The sequence below is a fragment of the Chelonoidis abingdonii genome, chromosome 1, assembly GCF_003597395.2.
Source record: "Chelonoidis abingdonii isolate Lonesome George chromosome 1, CheloAbing_2.0, whole genome shotgun sequence".
Lineage (NCBI taxonomy): Eukaryota > Metazoa > Chordata > Testudines > Testudinidae > Chelonoidis > Chelonoidis abingdonii.
The window spans coordinates 121,906,580-121,926,324 of NC_133769.1; the positions used below are offsets into that span (position 1 = coordinate 121,906,580).

A 19,745-nucleotide genomic window follows, 5' to 3' on the forward strand; every position below is an offset into this window, starting at 1 on the left:
ATATTATGTTGCAAAAAAGCCTTTAAGTACTTTGTCTGTACAGGCTAAACCTTACCGATCCCTCTTGTTTTTCACAATCTTCCTCCTCACTGCCCACTTTTCTTTCTATTTTATTTAATGTGGGTAATGTTGTTGTAGCTGTGTTGGTCCCAGGATATGAGAGACACAAGGCGGGTGAGATAATAACTTTTAGTGGACCAACTTCTCTTGGTGAGAGAGACGAGCTCTGTGTAAGGCTACGTCTTCACTACCCGCCGTATCGGAGGGTAGCAATCGATTGCTCGGGGATCGATATATCGCGTCTCATCTAGACGCGATATATTGATCTCCGAACACGCTTATATTGATTCCGGAACTCCTCCAACCCTAACGGAGTTGCAGAGTTGACATGGGGAGCCGCGGGCGTCGATCCCGCGCCGTGAGGACAGTGAGTAATTCGATCTTAGATACTTCAACTTCAGCTACGTTATTTATGTAGCTTAAGTTGCGTATCTGAGATCGATTTTCCCCCGTAGTGTAGACCAGCCCTAAGCTCGAAAGCTTGTCTCTCTCACCGAAGAAGCTGGCTCACTAAAAGATATTACCTCATGCACCTTGTCTTTCTGTTTTCTTTGTCATTTCATGTTGGCAATTAAGTACATTTGAGGGAATGGTGGTAGGTTCTCTCATGCCACTTTTTTGGTGTGCACAAATTTGAGCACTGTGGAGGGGAGGGAAAGGTGTGTGTGAAATAAACCAGAAAATTTATTAAGCAAGATGAAAGTGTAATTACAAAAAAAACCACTGATCAACTTTCAACCTCAGTCACTGCTTTTGCAGAGCCAAAGCGGTCTTGATTTGTCAGCAGCAGCAGAGATACGGCATGTTAAGGTAGCAGTTGGTAGAGGGTCTTTCTACAATTGAAACAATATGGTTTGATTGTTTTTACGTCACCGGATGGGTTAGAAAACAGCAGTGCAAGAACTAGATAGATATATAATTTGCTTAAAACATCAGTTTATCTCGATTTAGAGATTCATGAAGAGAATACAACCAGGCAGAAGATGCTAGTGGAAGCAGTCTTGGCTGACAAACAAGCAGAAGCTGAACCACAGAACATTTCCTCATATGCAAACAGAGAATTTAATCACAAGCAGCAACAAATAGGCCAAAACAGAGGTGGATGATTAAAAAGAAAATGAGGGTAAGGTTAGGCTTCAGCTAAACTGCTCAGAGAAAGATCACCCCTCTTTAACATTGTCTTTTGTACTCTGATAATGGTTCAGTTAAATATTTTAGATTTCCAATTTTTAAAATTATTTAAGATAGGATGTTGCACATTTTCACGTACTTCAAATTATTTCTTCTCTTGACCCTGTCCCCAAATCAAGGGCTATATATATTTGTAATATCCTCCAGACACGTATTTTCTATATGTATGTGCCTGATACATATATCTCAGACAACAAGTCCACACGAGAGCCACTTTTCTCCCACTCATACTCCACAATCCATTCTCTTCACTAATTCTGTACAGATCTGAACAGTGGTACTTTGTATTAATAAGAGCTTGCTATTAAGTTTACAACACTAATGCCATTTATCTGCTTTCAATCCATATGCCAAAAGTCTTCAACAGATTATTAACTGTTTTCAATTTGTTTCTCCCTCATGTCTATGACTGATTTTAATTTACAAAAGTGACCACCTACTTAATATTTCAAAAAATGCTCCGCTAACTTTTCCCAGTATAAACTAATGCTCTTAATAATACTTTGCACATATTCCTCTTGGAATCTGAAGAGCCAATAACGCTTTACAAAAGCAGTGTAAATATTATCCCCATTTTACAGATGGGACAACTGAGGCACAGATAAGTTAAGTGACTTGCCCATGGGCACAACGAGTCAAGGACAGAACCCAGGTTTCTTGATTCCCATCCCCTGCCCTGACTCTTAGATTGGAGATTCCCAAATTGTGGTCTGTGAAGAGCTAGCAAGTCATTCTTGTTTCTAGCTGAAAGTAACAAAACAGGTTGGAGTGGGAAGGTGGAATGAGGAACAACAGGAGACTGTGATTTATGTTTTTCTAAAAAGGCAAAAACACTTATTACCCCTGAAGCAAATATATAAATACCTTCCTACTATGACCCTTCCATGTAAACAAGTACTTGTAGTCATTACAGAGGTATTATGTAACTGTGAATGGGAGTGAAAGAGGTTCATGGGATCACAGATGGGAGAAGATATGGTCCACACCACAATCTCTCAATTAAGATGTGGTCTGTACTCTGAAAATTTTGAGACTCTTTAAATGGGACTGTTTTCTCTGACTAGAATGAACTATGATATTAGTGACCATTCCTTGCCTCCACATTCTAGATCAGTGAAAGAGAAGCTTTGTGACTAGCCCTTAGTTTTAATCTGGGTTCATATCCATACCAAAAAGCCACAATATTATAATGCTAAATCTCTCTTAGATGGACGAATTTGGAAATTCAGATATCAGGATTAAAAATCCATCTCCAAATCAATCCATTGTGCAGTCTACTCAGAACTCACACAACAGATACTAAGGAATCTCTTCCCCTCCACCATGGTGACTACAGAAAGAGATAACAGGAGTTGCTCAGGACAGCATTGCAACTATAAATCAAACCAACAGAGGCAACACAAAGATCTTTGATGTACTTTGTGTATAAGATTCTTAGTGGAAAGAAAACCCAATTTTCATGGCCTCATACGAGATAGTAATTTAAACACAGGCTATTTTCCTGATGAGCTTTAATAGTGCCAAAGAGGAAAGGACTGACTGTGCATTTAGCCCATTTGTTACATGTTATCCCTTCGTAGTTCTCACCTCAGTCTAACTGGTCATTAAACTCTGCCAGGAATATGAATACTTAGGGGCCTGCTGCTGAGGCAACAGTCTCGCGGCTTTAAAATGTAGCTCCATCTATGCTGGGAGATGGACCTGTTCCTGACAGTAATTGCCAGGAAAGGGGCCCCACCACTCTTACCAGGTGTTGAAGATTATTTAATTGCCAGCATAGACAGGACAGAATTTTTTTACATCATCGCAATCAGTACGATTTGTACATGGAGGAATGTGGTATCTCTTGTTTTCTGTAATGATATTTAAAAGTATTGTCCCATCTACCTCAGCATTTAAATTGTCTTCTTCAATAGCCACCGAGGGTAGTTGTCAGCAATAAGTCACTTTCCTACTGTCAGCTAAATGGGCCTTTTCTCTAATGTATACAGACCCTATAACTGGAGCTGTTCTTGATGCCCTCTAACCTTATCATTTTAGAACACGTCACTTAGGACACAGCCACACAACTCTTCATGAAAAGTTAGGGTTAAGTCTTGATGCAAAAAAACAGAACACCACAAAATAACCCCTCAAAAAACAAACCTCAAAGCCTAAGAAATTTGATCTTACAAAAGATCTCTGCACAAGAGCAGAAGTCACTTTTTCAAATTAAACAACTTCAGAATATATATATGTTACAAGATACCCAAAGGCACTGGTTTGCATTAGGGCCTAATTTCCAGCTAATTTAAAAATAAAACCAACTTATTTTGAACATCTAGCAGCACAAAAGCAGCACCCAAAATCATTCACTTTTGCGCCTTCTATAATACGTCCCAAACCAGCCAGACTTGTTTTTCAAAAAAATTGTAATAAAATAAAAGTGCTCTTGGAGGAGATCTATACAATTAAACAGCTGAGGTTTAACCCCTGAAAAATAGAGGCTTATAACACAAGTGCTGATAGACCCTTAACCATAGCATTGTCTGCAGTGGTTGCTGCTAGAATTATTACTTTTTTAAATAACTAATGTAAATAGTATTTTAAGCTCTTAACTGTAGCATAATGGTTGGGATTTGCTCTTTAATTCTTTTTACTAGAAAGATACAGCTAATTTAAAATAGCTGGTAGATACAGAAAGCATAAATATACATTAAGTTTAGACAGTGATTGTACTAAATGCAACAATACAAAGAAGCAAACAGGAACACAAATGGTAACACAATAAAACTGTATTACATTTGTGCTTCAAATATTACAATACATTATATACAATAGTCCAAAATAAACATCTCATGCCAAATGACACAAAAAGGAAAAAAAACAATAGCAAGCCCCTCAAAATAAAATAAAATAAAAATCCAGCAGTATGTACAGTTACCTTTTTTAATAAACATTCAACTCTGAACTGGAGCAATTTTCACTACATACATATGCAGTCCGCCTTTTATTCCACGTGACCATCATGTCTCTCTATATCTACGCTATTCAGTAGGATCCTGTGTCATTTCTTATATACATGTTGAGCAAAAAAGATAAAAGAACATAGTGCTTTATATTCTTAACGATGTGGTGGCAGATCAGCGAACCTGGGGTGCGTAACCTTCTTTCATTAAACCCTCCTCATAGTCTGTCTGGCACAGAATCATGTTGTTCTTTAGGAAAAATTTGTCTCCAACACAAAATCTGAAAATACAACAACAAAGAAAAGAAAAGGTAGCTTTACAATGGAACAATATGATCTTAAATCTAAAAAGTTGTACCATAAGTGTTCATAATTTTGTTGTACAGACGATGAAGCATACATTTCTTGTGTCTGATGCACCATTGTGCAAAACAGTGCATGAAAGCCCAGCTTTGGATTTGTGCTGGTATCTAAATATATTCCTTGCTTTCAACAAAATTTGGCGCATCAGAGTGCTTTTTGGTCCCTCAACCCAGGGCTTGACTGAAAGTCCACTGAAGTCTACGAGATCCTTAGATCAGGTCATACCTGCACAGACAAAACAGGATAATATCCAAGACCACAGGCTGAATGCAAAGTTAATCTAATTCTTTACACAAATCAGAAAAAGGATATCATCATATGCTGTTGAATGCGTAACACACAGTTATGTATTATACAAATGGTAAATTATCATATTATATTTCAGTGCCAATAGCCACTAAATTCAACTGTCTTTTGAATCAAAACATTTTAGTGTGTGTGTATATAGAATTACATCCATATATGTTTGTGTGTATACGCACAAACACACGTAAGCATATGTAGACACACACACTGGTTTACCTGTAGGAATCAACTGTAAATTTAGTTACTAAATAGCTGTAATTTCTTCCCACTTTGTGATACAGCAGTCTACTCATCCCAGTTTTCTAGTAAATGTCTCAGAACTTGGTTGCCAAGAAAACAATATTGTATAATTGTATTTTATTGTCTCAGAGTAGAAGAAAGCACATTTACCTCAACTATCTAGTTTCAAACTTAAGTAATAATTTCAATCTAAGCAATGTGTGCATGATTATCAGGCTACTTATATACATCATTTTAAAAACAAAGACATGCTTTTTAACACATCTAGTGAACAACAAGGACGGCCCTAGTATACAGAAAAAAGTTTCATTAATGACTGATTTTGCAACAGGATTATATTCCTTTGTTTATGGCAAACTCTCCAGCTATAACACATATTGGGAGCCCTTGCTTGCAGCATTCCAATTAAACTAAAGAGAGTAACTCAAATGAACCCCTTTGGATTGATGTGGATAAATGAAACCAGTTTCCATCAGCTAATTATGCATCTTACTATATAAAGCATTGTTTCATGTGTAACAGATTATAATGTTCTTTCCTGTATAATTTCCAAATGGGGACATCTTGGACACAATTAGGGTCAGAAATGAATACTTGTGTTGTTTACGGTACATTTAACAGCAGAGTAGCTATGGGAATAGCTGTATATGTATTTAATTGTAAAAATTTAACCTTCAAATAGTGGTGTCTGCTGTAGTTGACCCAGTAAAACTTCGTATAATTACAGAAGGTGACCCTCATGACCTTTGCTAGTGGTCTCTCTTTATCAGATAGTCAATTTCTAATGATGTTCAAGTAGAAATCTTGGTGAATTGCTGCAGATTAAATTGTGTATTGAAAGCAGCCCTTTAATGTTTTGTGAAGTTGGCGGTTTAAATGAGTAGCAGTTGGACTGATTTACATTTGTAAAGACTGGAATGCTAGACAAACAGTGAACCCATTTATTTTCCAACTGGGTAGCTTTGGAAATTTATCCTTATGCTAGCTAAACAGATAGAGGGAAACCAGTGCAATAAAAAAGTGGATTGAAAAGAATTAGCTTTGCTCTTAAAGGAAAATTGGTTTGTTTATTTGTGGCTTTTTTTCCTCTAGGATTACTGCCTGCTGCTGCTGATGATGATTGAAAATACAGATTATGGAATGATCCTGAAATCTTTAAGTTATTTATGGTCAAGCCTATTTTATACAATTTACAGGTTTCCCTCAATCCCACTATATGAGCTTAAGCACCAGAAAAAATATTTTTAGTTGATATATTGAAAAGGAGAGTTATTGAAATGAACTAGTTCTCCTCAGGTTACTCTTGATTCTTCAAATATTCCCAAAACCAAACTGAATCCTAGTCTATTTTTTGCCTGAAAAGTGTATGGATGTGACCGCATCTCCCCAGATTAGATACAGAAGTTATACATAGGTGGCCTTTTCACATACAAGTTCATTTTCCAGAAAAAAAAAAAAAAGCATGTTAGACTTTAAATAAAAAATTATTCATTTATATTTTCTATTATAGAAGTATTTTCACTGGATGATAAAATAAATAAGATACTGAAAACAATATCCTAGTGTGATGAATATATGACAACTGATGTTGATGGGGACAGGTCGCAGGAACTCATTACAGATAATGCAAGCTCCTACTATTTGAAGAATATGAGTAAGCAGCAGGCTGTCACTCTTTGTGGGCCAGCCACTAGAGGGAGACATAATTACATCTCCTTGGCTAGCAGAATGCACTGTTTCAAACCCATATAATCATTCAAATAGTCCTTTGGGGTCCAGGATAACACAAGGATTATTTCCAAAATAAAACAATTATTAAAGGAGAAAACAAACCCAGGGATAACTTGGTTAAAATATTTAAAATACATCATGAAGCAAAACTAACGTAAGCTCCAAAGCTTTCGAATTTTTTTACTGTTTGCTTCTTTCCTTCCAAGATGACAAAATCCTATGTCACTATTTTATTTAATCTTTCAGCCCTAAAGATCTACCTCAACCACCAACCTCATAATCTGCAGGAAGTGTACTGTCCTATTCTAGAAATGAGTTTGTACACAAACTGCAGATTTGTTCCCATTACATTTTGCTTTTGCAATGTTATCTCCCTGACCTTAGATAGGTGCCTACATATGTTTGAAGATCTGGGCCTATGTGTCCCATGGTAAATCATGTATTTTTTCTAGCATTTCATATTTATACTCTTGAAGAACATTCAGTAATTTTAAATACTAAGGCCCAAATTCTGTGCTGATTTACATGCTGTGCAACCTCGGAGTACGTCTACACTACCTGCTGTCTCAGCGGGCAGTGACCGATCCAGTGGGGATCAATTTATCGTGTCTAGTCTAGATGCGATAAATCGACCCCTGAGCCCTTTCCCGTTGACTCCTGTACTCCAGCGCCACGAGAGGTGCAAGCAGAGTTGATGGAGGAGTGGCAGCAGTCAACTCACTGTGAATACACCACGGTAAGTCGATCTAAGTACGTCGACTTCAGCTACGTTATTCACGTAGCTGAAGTTGTGTAACTTAGATCAATTCCTCCCGCCCAGTGTAAACCAGGGCTTAGTGACTAAAACATGTTTGCAGGGGCAAGGGCTAGTCTTGAATTTTTCCTCGATGTTATACCTGTGAACCATATTTTGGTGACAAAAGGGTAGCACCGAACAGAAGCTCAACTCACATTCAATGACACTTTGTACTAATACACTAGTAGGGTATGAAAAGACTAATTGGTGGAGACAAGGTAAAATCTCTTCGCCCCCCCACCCCCCATCATGTTCTCAAACCTCTGATCTTATTTGACCCTCAAAAATAGGTTTGATATCTTCTAGTTGAAACTGGACTGGAACAAAGTGCTAAAATCTTGTTAAATTTTCAGACCTACGAGTTGGCAAGATCAGATAAGCATCTGAAGTCCCACGTTTTGGAGATTCATTCATTCCTAGATGGGATTACATTATTTCCACTTTTCATAAATTAGAGACTCAACTGAAAGCATTCACATCTTCCTTTGGAAAAGAGGGGAGGGAGAAAGGAGGGAAACGGACTTCTGGTAAAGCAAAGGGATTCTACATTAACTGGTGTCTGCAAAACGAGGTCAGGCTTTTACTTCATCTCTGGCTATATCAGGGAGATGGTAGTGGCTGGTGCTGTGCAACATTTTCTTTCCTAGAATCCTTTGTACATTTCACCTAATAAGCATGCAAAGGTGAGCAGGAAAATATACTATAGGCAGCATTAACATGACAGATTGGACTTATTGGCCATAAATTGATGATAATACTTTTGACATGTCTGTGATATTAATGGAATGACCAATATAATTAACCTTCATCCTAAAACTCCTGTCATATTTTAAAATGGTAAAATGAAGGCCATTTATATCATGAAATGACCTCTGTTATCACTTTGTTTGGAAACAGATGGCATGCCTGGATCATCACAAGAAGTATAAAACTTGCATTCCAAGAAACAGCCATTTCATTTTCCAGAGCCAAGTGCTAAAGGGATCTCACAATTACCTGCCATCTTTACTGTAGCGGTCAGTACAAGATGCATGACAATGCAGTGGGGACTTCTTAGGAGAAGGTAGGAAAAAAGGCTTGGAACCAAGATGGCTGTGTCCAAATTGCCTCCTCTGCTGTTGTGGCACAAAGGATGAAACAAAATGTGGAAGCATTTAATAGATTTCTCCTAGGGTCAGCAGCCATACAATCTCTTCATTCAGATACAAAACACCCATAAACTTTTTCTTGCATCCAATTACAGTTAGTCCCTTATTCTCCTCCCTCCCAATTTTTGTAAAAGTTAATTGATCTGCCAATGTATCTCTGATTAATGCTTATACATTTCAATAGACTAGTTTTTATTTTACCTCATAATTCATTAATATCTACCTACTGTTTGCTAATTTTAGGGTCCCGTCAAAAGATCTATAACATCAAAGGCTAATGTCTAATTTGTTACGGGAATTACATGCTTTCTTTGGTAAGAATTGGTACCATATATACGATATCACTCACTGCAGCCGAGTAAAGTACACCTTTTTTTGCTATGCTTTTCAAAGACTATTAAAAGTTTGGTATGGAAAATCTTAAATTCATAAAAACACAAAAATGGCCATACAGGGTCAGACCAATGGTCTATCTAGCTGAATATCCTGTCTTCCAGCAGTGGCCCATGCCAGATGCTTCAGAGGGAATGAAGAGAACAGGGCAATTATTGAGTAACCCATCCTATCATCCAGTCCCAGCTTCTGGCAATCAGAAGTTTAGGGTCACCCAGAGCATGCGGCTGGATCCCTGAACATCTTGGCTGATAGCAGTTGACAGACCTAGTCTCCATCAATTTATCTAGTTCTTTTTTAAATCTGATTATACATTTGGCCTTCACAACATCCCCTGGCAACAAGTTCCTCAGGTTGACTATTCATTGTGTGAAAAAGTACTTCCTTATGTTTGCTTTAAATCTGCTGTCTATAAATTTCACTAGGTGACCCCTGATTCTTCATTACATGAAGGGGCAAATAACACTTCCTTATTCACTTTCTCTACACTATTAATGATTTTATAGACCTCTATCATATCTGCCCTTAGTCTCCTCTTTTTCTAAAGCTGAACAGACCTCGTCTTTTTAATCTCTCCTCATATGGAAGTTGTTCCATACCTCTAATCATTCTTGTTGCCCTTCTCTGTACTTTTCTCAATCCTAATATATATATTTTTGAGATCGGGAAACCAGAACTGCTCACAGTATTCAAGGTGTAGGTACACCATAGATTTATATAGTGGCATGATGATATTTTCTGTCTTATTCTCTATACCGCTCTTAATGGTTCCCAGTGTTCTTTTCTGTTAGTTTTTTGGGGTTTTTTTGTCTGCTTCTGCACATTGTTTTCAGAAAACTAACCAGCCATGATGACTCATGATCCTTTTGTAACTTTTTGCCATTGCTTTGCTTTGGACTTAACTATCTCGAGTAATTTTGTCTCATCTGAAAATGTTGCCACCTCATTGTTTACCCCCTTTTCAGATCATTTATGAACACGCTGAACAGCACTGTCCCAGTAAAGTTCCTTGGGGGACCCTGCTATTGACCTCTCTCTGCTGTGGAAACTGATTTGTACCTCCCCCCCCATCTTTTAACTAGCTACTGATCCACAAGAGAACCTTCCCTCATGACTGCCTACCAGCCTTTGGTGTGAGACCTCGTCAAAGGTTTTCTGAAAGTCCAAGTGTATTAGATCAACTGGATCACCCTTGTCCACGTGCTTGTTGACACCTTAGAAGAATTCTAATGATGTGGAGAGGCATGACTTCTCTTTACAAAAGCTGTGTTAACTCTTCCCAACAAATTGTGTTCACCTGTATGTGTGATAATTCTGTTCTTTACTGTTTCAATCAATTTGCCTGGTGTTGAAGTTACACTTACTAGCCTGTAATTACCAGGTTCGCCTCTGGAGTCTTTTTTAAAAAACTCAGCATTATATTAGCTATCTTCCAGACATCTGGTACAGAGCCTGATAGGTTACATACACAGTTAGTAGTTCTGCAATTTCATATTTGAGTTCCTTCAAAACTCTTGCATGAATACCATCTGGTCCTGCTGATTTACTTCTGTTTAATTTATCAATTTGTTCAAAAACCTCCTCTATTGACGCTTCATTCTGGGATAGTTGCTCAGATTTGTCATCTAAAAAGGATGGCTCAGGTGTGGGAATCTCCCTCACATCCCTGCAATAAAGACTGATGCCAAGAATTCATTTACCTTCACCACCACAACGGTCTTGTCTTCCTTGAGGGCTCTTTTAGCAGCTCAATTATCCAGTTGTTACACCGATTGTTTTGCAGGCTTCCTACTTCTTAAATATTTTTGCTGTTAGTTTTCATGTCCTTCTGCTAGTTGCTCTTCAAATTCTTTTTTTGGCCTGCCTAATTATACTTTTACACTTGACTTGACAGAATGTATGCTTTTTTCCACTTTCCTCAGTAAGATTTGACTTCCAATTTTTAAAGGACGTCCTTCTGCCTCTAAAAGACTCTTGTACTCTATTATTTAGCTACAGTGGCGTTTTTTTTTGGTCCCCTTACTGATTTTTTTTTAAATTTGAGGTATACATTTAGTTTGAGCCTCTATTATGGTGTTTTTAAATAGTTTCCATGTAGCTTGCAGGCGTTTCACTCTTGTGATTTTTCCTTTTAATTTCAGTTTAACCAGGACTAGCTGCTCAAAGAAGCAGTCATTAATGGTGCCTAGAAATTTTATCTCTGCATCCCATCCTGATGTGCCATGTACCCAGTAAATACTGGGATAGTTGAAATCCCCCATTATTATTATTGGGTTTTCTGTTTTTGTAATCGCCCTTGAGCATTTCACAATCACCATCACCAACCTGGCCAGGTAATACATTCCTACTTCTATACTCTTATTATTCAAGCATGGGATTTCTATCCACAGCTATTAAACTGTATTCTAAAATAGCTGGTGAATAACCTCACCTTTTAAGTCTTGTAGGAATCTAATGCTATAGTTAAACATATACAAATCTAATATCATCCACATAAAATTATGTCTGATAAAGAATAAAACAATTTTGTCACGTAGTGTAGGCCTTCTATATTTTTATAGGATGCCAGATGAAAGTGTTTATATACTGGGACTGGAACTCGGACAAAAGTTTGGCCAGACAAACTAAAGCCCAGTTGTTAAGATGAAGAGAATTTCCAAGAAAAAATAAAAGGAGAGAAGATGAGGTTTAATATCCCTCGTGGTAGTGGTCAGATGGGAGTTTTAAACCATAGCCCAAATTGGCCCAACAAGGTGGAGAGGAATTAGCTAGGAGATGATGAATGGGGTGGAGCCTATTGGGTCAGGCTGCTAGAAAATGAGACAAAAGAGGGAAAGGAGGGAGACAAACTCTGGGAGGTATAAGAGCTGAATGCAGAGTGAGTTTGGCAAGTTTAGCTTAGCGGGTCAAATATGGACATGGCTGAACCCAGGATGTAAGATTTTCTATTTAAACCTCAGCTACCACACACTCCCTTTTGGCACACTTTTCAAAGTTTGAGAGAACATTAATCTGCAACATCAGTCTTTGCCAGTTATTTATTTTAATTTATTCTCTATTTTCCATTATGACAATATTTGTTCTCTAGAAGCTACCCTGGCTCAGCTGATTGGGTTGGGGCTATTGCTGAGAGAAGGTAAAGGGTACTTCTACTTGGGAGAAGAGGTTGAAAATGGTTGTGGGGAGCAAAGGGCAGCATTTGAACCATGTAAGTGACTACATCGCAGTGACCACTTAGGGGAGGAACAGTGCCAAGAATTAGCTCTCTGGTATGAAACTTCAGAAAGATGAATTTTTTAAAAAATAGAGGAAGCTAGTCACAGCAACCCTACAGTCAAAAGGTGAAAAAATTAAAATCTTTAGACCCAGAATGGAGATTACTGATGGCTGGTCTACACTAGGGGAGGGGATCGATTTAAGATACGCAACTTCAGCTACATGAATAGCGTAGCTGAAGTCGAAGTATCTTAGATCGAGATACCTACTGCCCTCACAGTGTGGAATCGATGTCTGCAGCTCCCCGTGGACTCCGCTACTGCCGTTCGCATTGGTGGAGTTCCGGAGTCAACACGAACGCATTTGGGGATCGATATATCACGTATAGATGAGACGCAATATATCGATCCCCAAGAAATCGATTGCTACCCACCGATATGGCCGGTAGTGAAGACGTACCCTTAGGAATACCGTAAGACACACACAGGAACCATCCATACCCCTAAAAAAAAAAAAAGTAGCAAAGGCAGGAAGGAAAAAAAAAGGACAAATGGCAAGGTAAAAGATAGTTTGAACCAAACTTATCCTTCAAGCTATGGAGATCTAACTTAAGTGAAGTCAATAAAAAGAAATAGGTAAAATAAATGGTAGCTCTCTACCTAAGAGCGAATTTAGGTCCTGATCTAAAATACACCAAATCTAAGGGAGTCTTTCTACTGTCTTCAATAAGCTTTGAATCAGGCCCTTGACGAGAGAATGGTTAAGATATAAAAGCACCTATCAGGAATATATAGCCAAGCAGCAGAATTGCTGGATCCTGTCACTGTGAGCTGGTTCCTAAGAGGGCTGGGACCCTGTGTCAGGCTTATCCTCCCTCCCTCATTGGAAGAAATGAATAAAAGGGTCACATGATGGAGAGCATGTGTCTAAGAACCAGGCCTGCTGGGAGATATGATGGCAGCCCAAATTAAGTCACAAGAGACTCCAGGGAGAGCAGACCTGGCTGTGCTTGCTCCATTAAAAGGGCAGGAAGAATAGCCAGGAAAGGACCACTGCGGAGGACTAGGCTAAGTGACTCTCCAGCATTCCTAAGAAGAGAGCCTGGGAAACGGACATGAGGAGAGCAAAAGTCTGCTGGAGGAAAGCCTGCACTCAGGGTCTGAGCCAACCAGACTTCCAAAAGGGGAGAGCTATTGAGAAAACACTTGCAGGATGAAGTCTAAGTTGTTTAACCTGGGGAAGCAGGGGAAACCAAGTCACAGCCCAGTGACACACTGGGTAGAACTCTGGTGGAGGTCTGATGGACTACCAGAAAATAAAGGGAACAGTTAAGGAGAATAAGGATATTGCAGAGGAGTTAAATTATTTCTTCACATCACTTTTTGGCACAAAAGAGGATGTTGTAACGAGATCTACCGTAGTCTTCTCAAGTAATCAAGATGTATTTGAGTGTTAAAGAGAGGATGTTGGAATAAACAGACAAATTAAAGATCAACCAGGACTAGATTGTATAAAGCCAAAGAATTTAGGAATGAAGTGAGCTCCGCCAAAATAAATAAATAAATAAATAAATACCATCACTCATTGAAATTGGCTACCTGAGCATAACAAACATTACACCTATTCTTAATGTCCCTTAGCACAGAAAAAACTTAACACCAGGTTGCCCCAAGGATCCACAGGATGTGGCTTAGTCTATTCATTAATGACTTTCAAAAGAGGATGAACAGTCAAGAACCTACATTTTGCAGATGACACAACATTATTCAGGCTAGTTAAACCTAAGGAAGACGGAGGAACTTCAGACAGACCTGACAAAGCTAAACAAGCAGGCAGCACAACGGCAGATGAAATTCGGTGTTAAGTAATGCAAATGTAGAGTAATAATTTAATCCACTCATCATGGGTTTTAAATTAACTATATTCACTTGGGAAAAAGACCTGTTAAGGGCTAACAGCTTACTGGGAACCTCTTCCCAGGGCACAGCAGCAGTTGAACAATTAAAATGTTAGCACATATGAAGAATGATATATTGCTATCAGTTATGTTACAAGAGCACTCCAAATATGCTAAAGTCTGCCCTAAAGATACAGACTCTGCCCGAAAGAGTTTACAATTAAAAGGGACAAAAAACAGGGAGTGGGGAAAGGAATCTAATATATAAGTTGAGCGATGGCTGGCATGTTTTGTTAGCTCAATGCATGCGTGTGTGTGTATTTAAAGAAAATATTGATCTCAACTCATTTTATGTAGGGATAGTGGTAGAAATGGGTCTTACTTGAATGAGAACAATGGGTTTAGTGAGTCAGCTCAGGAATGATATTTCATACACAGGAGGCAAGCATAGGAAAAGGGATAGAAGCATAATGGCATTGTTGGCACAGAGTACATCTGTACAATTTATGAATTCTTTGAGATTATGAACTCTGTGTGTGTGTTCACCAAGATGCAAACTCCATTTTGAAAGTGAGGCAAGCTGCTTTCTCTTTTGCCTTTTTACCACCATATCATACTGAAATTCCAACATAGACTAATAGAGGGCTGACTATAGAGGGTTGTTAACTCTGGATATTCCTCTATTCAAATACAACCATCCTAGAAAATAGACTGGCTCCCACCTAGGAGAACTGGTTTGTCGGGAAAAAGGTCACCTGGCAGGCGTCTAGGATCACCTGAGAAGGCTGATCTGGGAGTCACCTGACAAAGGGACTGGAAGGTTATAAAAAGGACAAGAGCTGATCTCTTTGGGGTCTTTGGCCATTTTCACCAAATCAAGCAGAGAAAAGCTGCTGCAGCAACCTGATGTGATGAAGCGGAGGAAACCCTGCGTACTTGAACTCACAAGGTCCCCCAGGGATCATTCAGGATGTATTTTTTCTATGTGATCAGTACTCTCTGTGCCAGGGCCGTCCCTAGCTATTCTGGGGCCCTATGCAGCCCCCACTCATGGGGGCATGGGGGGCCCCAGGCCTCTGTGGGGGTTGGGAGGCTGGCTTGGGAGTTGGCTAGGCTATTGCACTTCCTGCCACCAGTGAGTGCAGGCCCAGCCATGATGCACTCCTCAAGGGAGTGGGGGCGGGGAAGAGGAGAAGCAGGAGCGGGAAGAAGCGGGGCTGGGTCAGGGAAGGGGCAGGGCGGGCAGAGGAGGGGTGGGGCAAAGCAGGGGCTTTTGGGAAGGGGTGGAGTGGGGGCAGGACTGGGGCGGAGCAGGGGTGGGAAGAGACAGAGCAGGGGCTGGTGCCCTGCGCAGCTGCGTACCTTGTGTATGGGTAAAGACGGCCCTGCTCTGTGTTTTATCTGTTCAGAAAAGAGCAATTGTGGCTTAGACTCTCATGCAAAGTCTGTCTCTCTGTGTTAAGCATTACACCTACCACATGTCCCTTTGAGGATGCAAACTAGAAAGCTCAAACCTTCCTGTGGCGTTTTGGGGGAGGATGTGTTTAAGCTATCAGGGCTATGGATGGAGCCTGAGGGCTCAGCTCTGGTTCTAGTGGCTGGGCAGGGAACCATGTAATCACAGCTCTCAGGTGGGGATACTAAATGCAGAATCTGCACGCTGAGAGGGAGCTCAGTGATTCCTATAGAGCAGCAGTGCCTGGACTCTGTTCAGACTCCAGTAGCTTAAAACACACATGGTGTCAGTGGCTGCATCCCCTTATACCAGTCTGGGGAGTGACAAAGAGGGAGGTGCTTCACTAGAGTTGTGACACACCCTGACCTGGAATTTGGTTTTCAAAGATGAGACAGAGGAAAGGGGTCGTGAGATGGACAATGAAAATTATTGGAGGTATGGAGATTGAAAAGAGTAAGAGGAAATAATGAGGTGTGATGATAGAGGTACCAGGAGATCAGTCCAGCACTCCTCTTCTACCTTAACATAATTCAAGACTGCAAGGAAATAAAATAACACCGATGTGATTTTTTTAACATGAAATACATAAGTAGCGGAACTCATTGCAACAAGATATCATTCAAGAGTTTAGTAGGATTAGAAATCTGTATATGATATGCACATCTATAAATTAGAATTTATAAAACAAAATAAAAACAAGAGGTACAAATTATAATGTTTAAGGGCATAAGAAAGTCACAAATGTCAGGTGGTGAGGAAGAAACATACTCTATGGGTAGGTTATTTTGTTATTGTCCATTATTATTAAATATTTATATTACAATAGTACCTTGAGACCATGATCAAGATTGTACTCCATTGTGTTGTGACGTTACAATATATGGAATTCTTTGAAACATCTTGGTACTGGCCACTGGTTTGACTAGATGGACCATGTGCCCGCCAGGTATGGCAATCCCTGTGTGATCAAGGATCCCTGACCCATCTCATAAGGCTTTCTACTTATGTGCAGAGGTGCTGGAACAATCTGTATAGTGGGAGTGCTGAGAGCCATTGAACCAAACTGTAACCCTGTATATGATGGAAACCACTTCAACCCCAGGGATGCTACAAGACTCCCAGCACCGCTAGTTCCAGCACCTATGCTTACGAGTATCAGCACTCTGGCCTGCAGCTTGCCCAAAGCACAGGAAAAGCCTAAAAACCCCAAATGAGACACTAGACTGGAGGCTCAGAGGTGACAAACCCACAACAACAACAACAAAGTGGATCCAAAAATATTAGACCCCTCCACTAAAACTCTTCATTTAAAAAACAGCAGAGAATATTCCTAATAGGAACCTAAATTGTCCAAGATCACCACTCTGATGCTTTTCATATTATGAAGACACACATTAGTTCACATTTATGGCAATAGGAAAAGGATTATAATGATTATTGTTAATGTTTTAGAGGGTTACTTGGGGGATTAAATTAAATGTACCACCTAAGTTGGAAGCTTTTGCATTCAGGGTAACAAAAATTGTCTGCTTTGCTTGACTGATGAAGATTAGCTGACATCTTGCATTAAAGAAGTTTGTCTTATATGGGCTGAAGTGACAAGACAATAACTAAGTGCTAATTGTGCATAACCAACACTAAAGATATGCAGCCCCATTATGGCATGTAATAAATGAAGCGAACAACAGAAATATATTAGGCACTTTAATAATGATACTAGAACAGTGGTTTGCAGCAGCAGGGATGTGAAAGGTTTTAGAATCTGAATTTAGGAGTGCGTGTGTCTTACTTCAGTGGGTTCTACTGGTAGGGTAGACATTATTTCGAATACAGACTTTTAGTTCTGTAGCAAGGCAAAATTGATACAGGATCTGTAAATAGCATTACAACCTATAATTACTTTGCATTATTATATCATTTAAGCTGCAGTTATTATTTGTCTGATATTTTAATTTTCTAAGCAACATGATGAAAAAGGTCAATTTAGCTTTTTTAGAGTGTAATTGTACCGTGCTATACTTATTAGCAGTTGTACATTTTATGTTGCTCTGGGGAAGCTTGATTTTTAAATTACTACAATGCTATAGAATAATACACTGCAGTACAGGGTAAGTTAGCATGGTTTATTTAGGGCTAGATTTACATTTTGGTGACTAGTACATTAGAATATTATTGTAGTAATTTTTAGTTTCTATCTAAGAAAGTTGTATGCTGAGTATTTCTTCATATGCAAATGTAAAAGAAATGTAAACTGTAAAATGTGTTACTAACTGTGGGATTATATAATAATTGAGGCAGTGTAACACGTACATAAAATAGCACATGTGAATCAGTGCTTTAATTTCCAGTGGTGATATCCTGGCCCCATGGAAGTCAATGGCAAAATCCCTATTGACTTCCGTGGGGCCAAGATTCCACCCCAATGACATACATTGAGATTTTCAAAGCATACTATAGGATTTAGCTGCCCACTCTGAATGAAATGACTAGGAACTGTGTGACCAAATATCCTAATTGACTTTGAAAATCTCAACCATTGTGATTTTGCAGTTTTAGACCCTGATCCTGCAACATGTTCCACCTGGATGAATGTCAGTGGGGCTCTATGTAGCTGCAGGCACATGCTCGCACAGAACAAGTTTTGCAGGATTGGAGCCTTGGAATGTTTGTAATATCACAAGAAAATGGCACGATTCCAATGCTGATTTACAAAGAACAATAGAATGCAATGTCCTGTAAATTCAAACGATAAGAGTTCTGTCAACAGAAAGAAATAGTGTGTATTTTTAAAAGAAATTAAACTGACAAAGCTGAGGAATTTAAATAAAATTAACATAATACTGATAAATGGTACTGCTTTGCACTTTTCTACTGCAGAAGATCTTGGACCACTTTATAAATATTAATTAATTAAGCTTGACAGGCACCCTTGTGAGTGAGCAGAACTATCATTCTTGAGGGAATGAGGGAACAAAGGCTCAAAAAGTTTAAGTGACTTGCCCAAGGTCACACAGGTTGGCAATACTGGAAAAAGAATCCGAGTGTGACTCCCAGCCTTGTGTTTCAACCACTAGCAAATGCTTTCTCTCGATTAAACAAAAATATATACATCAGAGCTCAGTTAGTGTTAGCCTACGGAATTAAACCAAGAAGTCCTCTTACCTCTGATTACAAAGTTGACATGCAAAACAGTCCAGGTGGTAAACATTTTCCTTGGCTCTCATGACCATCTCAAAAGCAGGTATGAGCTTACTACAAGCAGCACAGTTTCCTGTAACACCAAATAACCTGAGGACACACAAAAGAAAGATATTCAAGGATACAATTAACTGGTAGGAGAAAAAATTATACCTCCATTTATGTTCTTTGGCTTTATAAAAATATGTAATTGTCATTCAACTTCCCAGTGTACTATTCTTGAGAAAGACTGGTTATTTAGCAGAACAAGCGCACTCATGAAACAATCCCATTTGAAGCCACTTGCCGATAAAGTGGGATAGCATTGGGAAGCTCTATAAACCAGTGCCACAATAATACTGTGCCTTGCGAAGTAATTTTTATGCTGTTTTTATACATAAATATTCTTCTTTGGTACATACTCCACTGACCTTTCTTAATGAAAGAAACATCTTGTTCAAGCAATGAGGAAATGACAAATACATTAGGAAAGTTACATAACCACATGCAAGCAGAGGTCAACCAGTTTGAAATATGGTAAGAATCTTTCTACTTGGATTGTATTGTAAATATGAGCGCCACATAACCTTGGCCTCAGTGCTATTTATTATTAAAACACACTTTAGCTAGAAAAGAAATAACACTTAAGAAAGCCAATATTCTCCACATTTCTTACATCTAGTGCTAAAAGCTTTACCATTATTATTAAAAGAACATTTTATGATCAAGTCATTTAAATCGTCAGAAAGCATTAGCGGTTCATACACCTTACAACCCTTTACCATAGTTATAGCTATGATTATGTTATTCAGGTAGCACATTAA

The 19,745-nt window shown here is 38.9% G+C and overlaps 1 protein-coding gene across 4 annotated transcripts in view; it reads right to left on the minus strand.

The window, feature by feature from the left end:
* Positions 1–3,856: 3,856 nt before the first annotated feature.
* Positions 3,857–19,745, minus strand: part of LMO3 (LIM domain only 3) — an 89,103-nt gene continuing 73,214 nt past the window's right edge. For all 4 annotated transcript variants that reach the window (XM_032796055.1, XM_032796057.2, XM_032796053.2 and 1 more), the window contains exons 3-4: positions 18,907–19,032; positions 3,857–4,479 (exon numbers count right to left, since the gene is read on the minus strand). In XM_032796055.1, the coding sequence (XP_032651946.1) occupies positions 4,374–4,479; positions 18,907–19,032 (232 nt within the window). In that variant the 3' untranslated portion in view covers positions 3,857–4,373. The remainder of the gene's footprint in view (positions 4,480–18,906; positions 19,033–19,745) is intronic.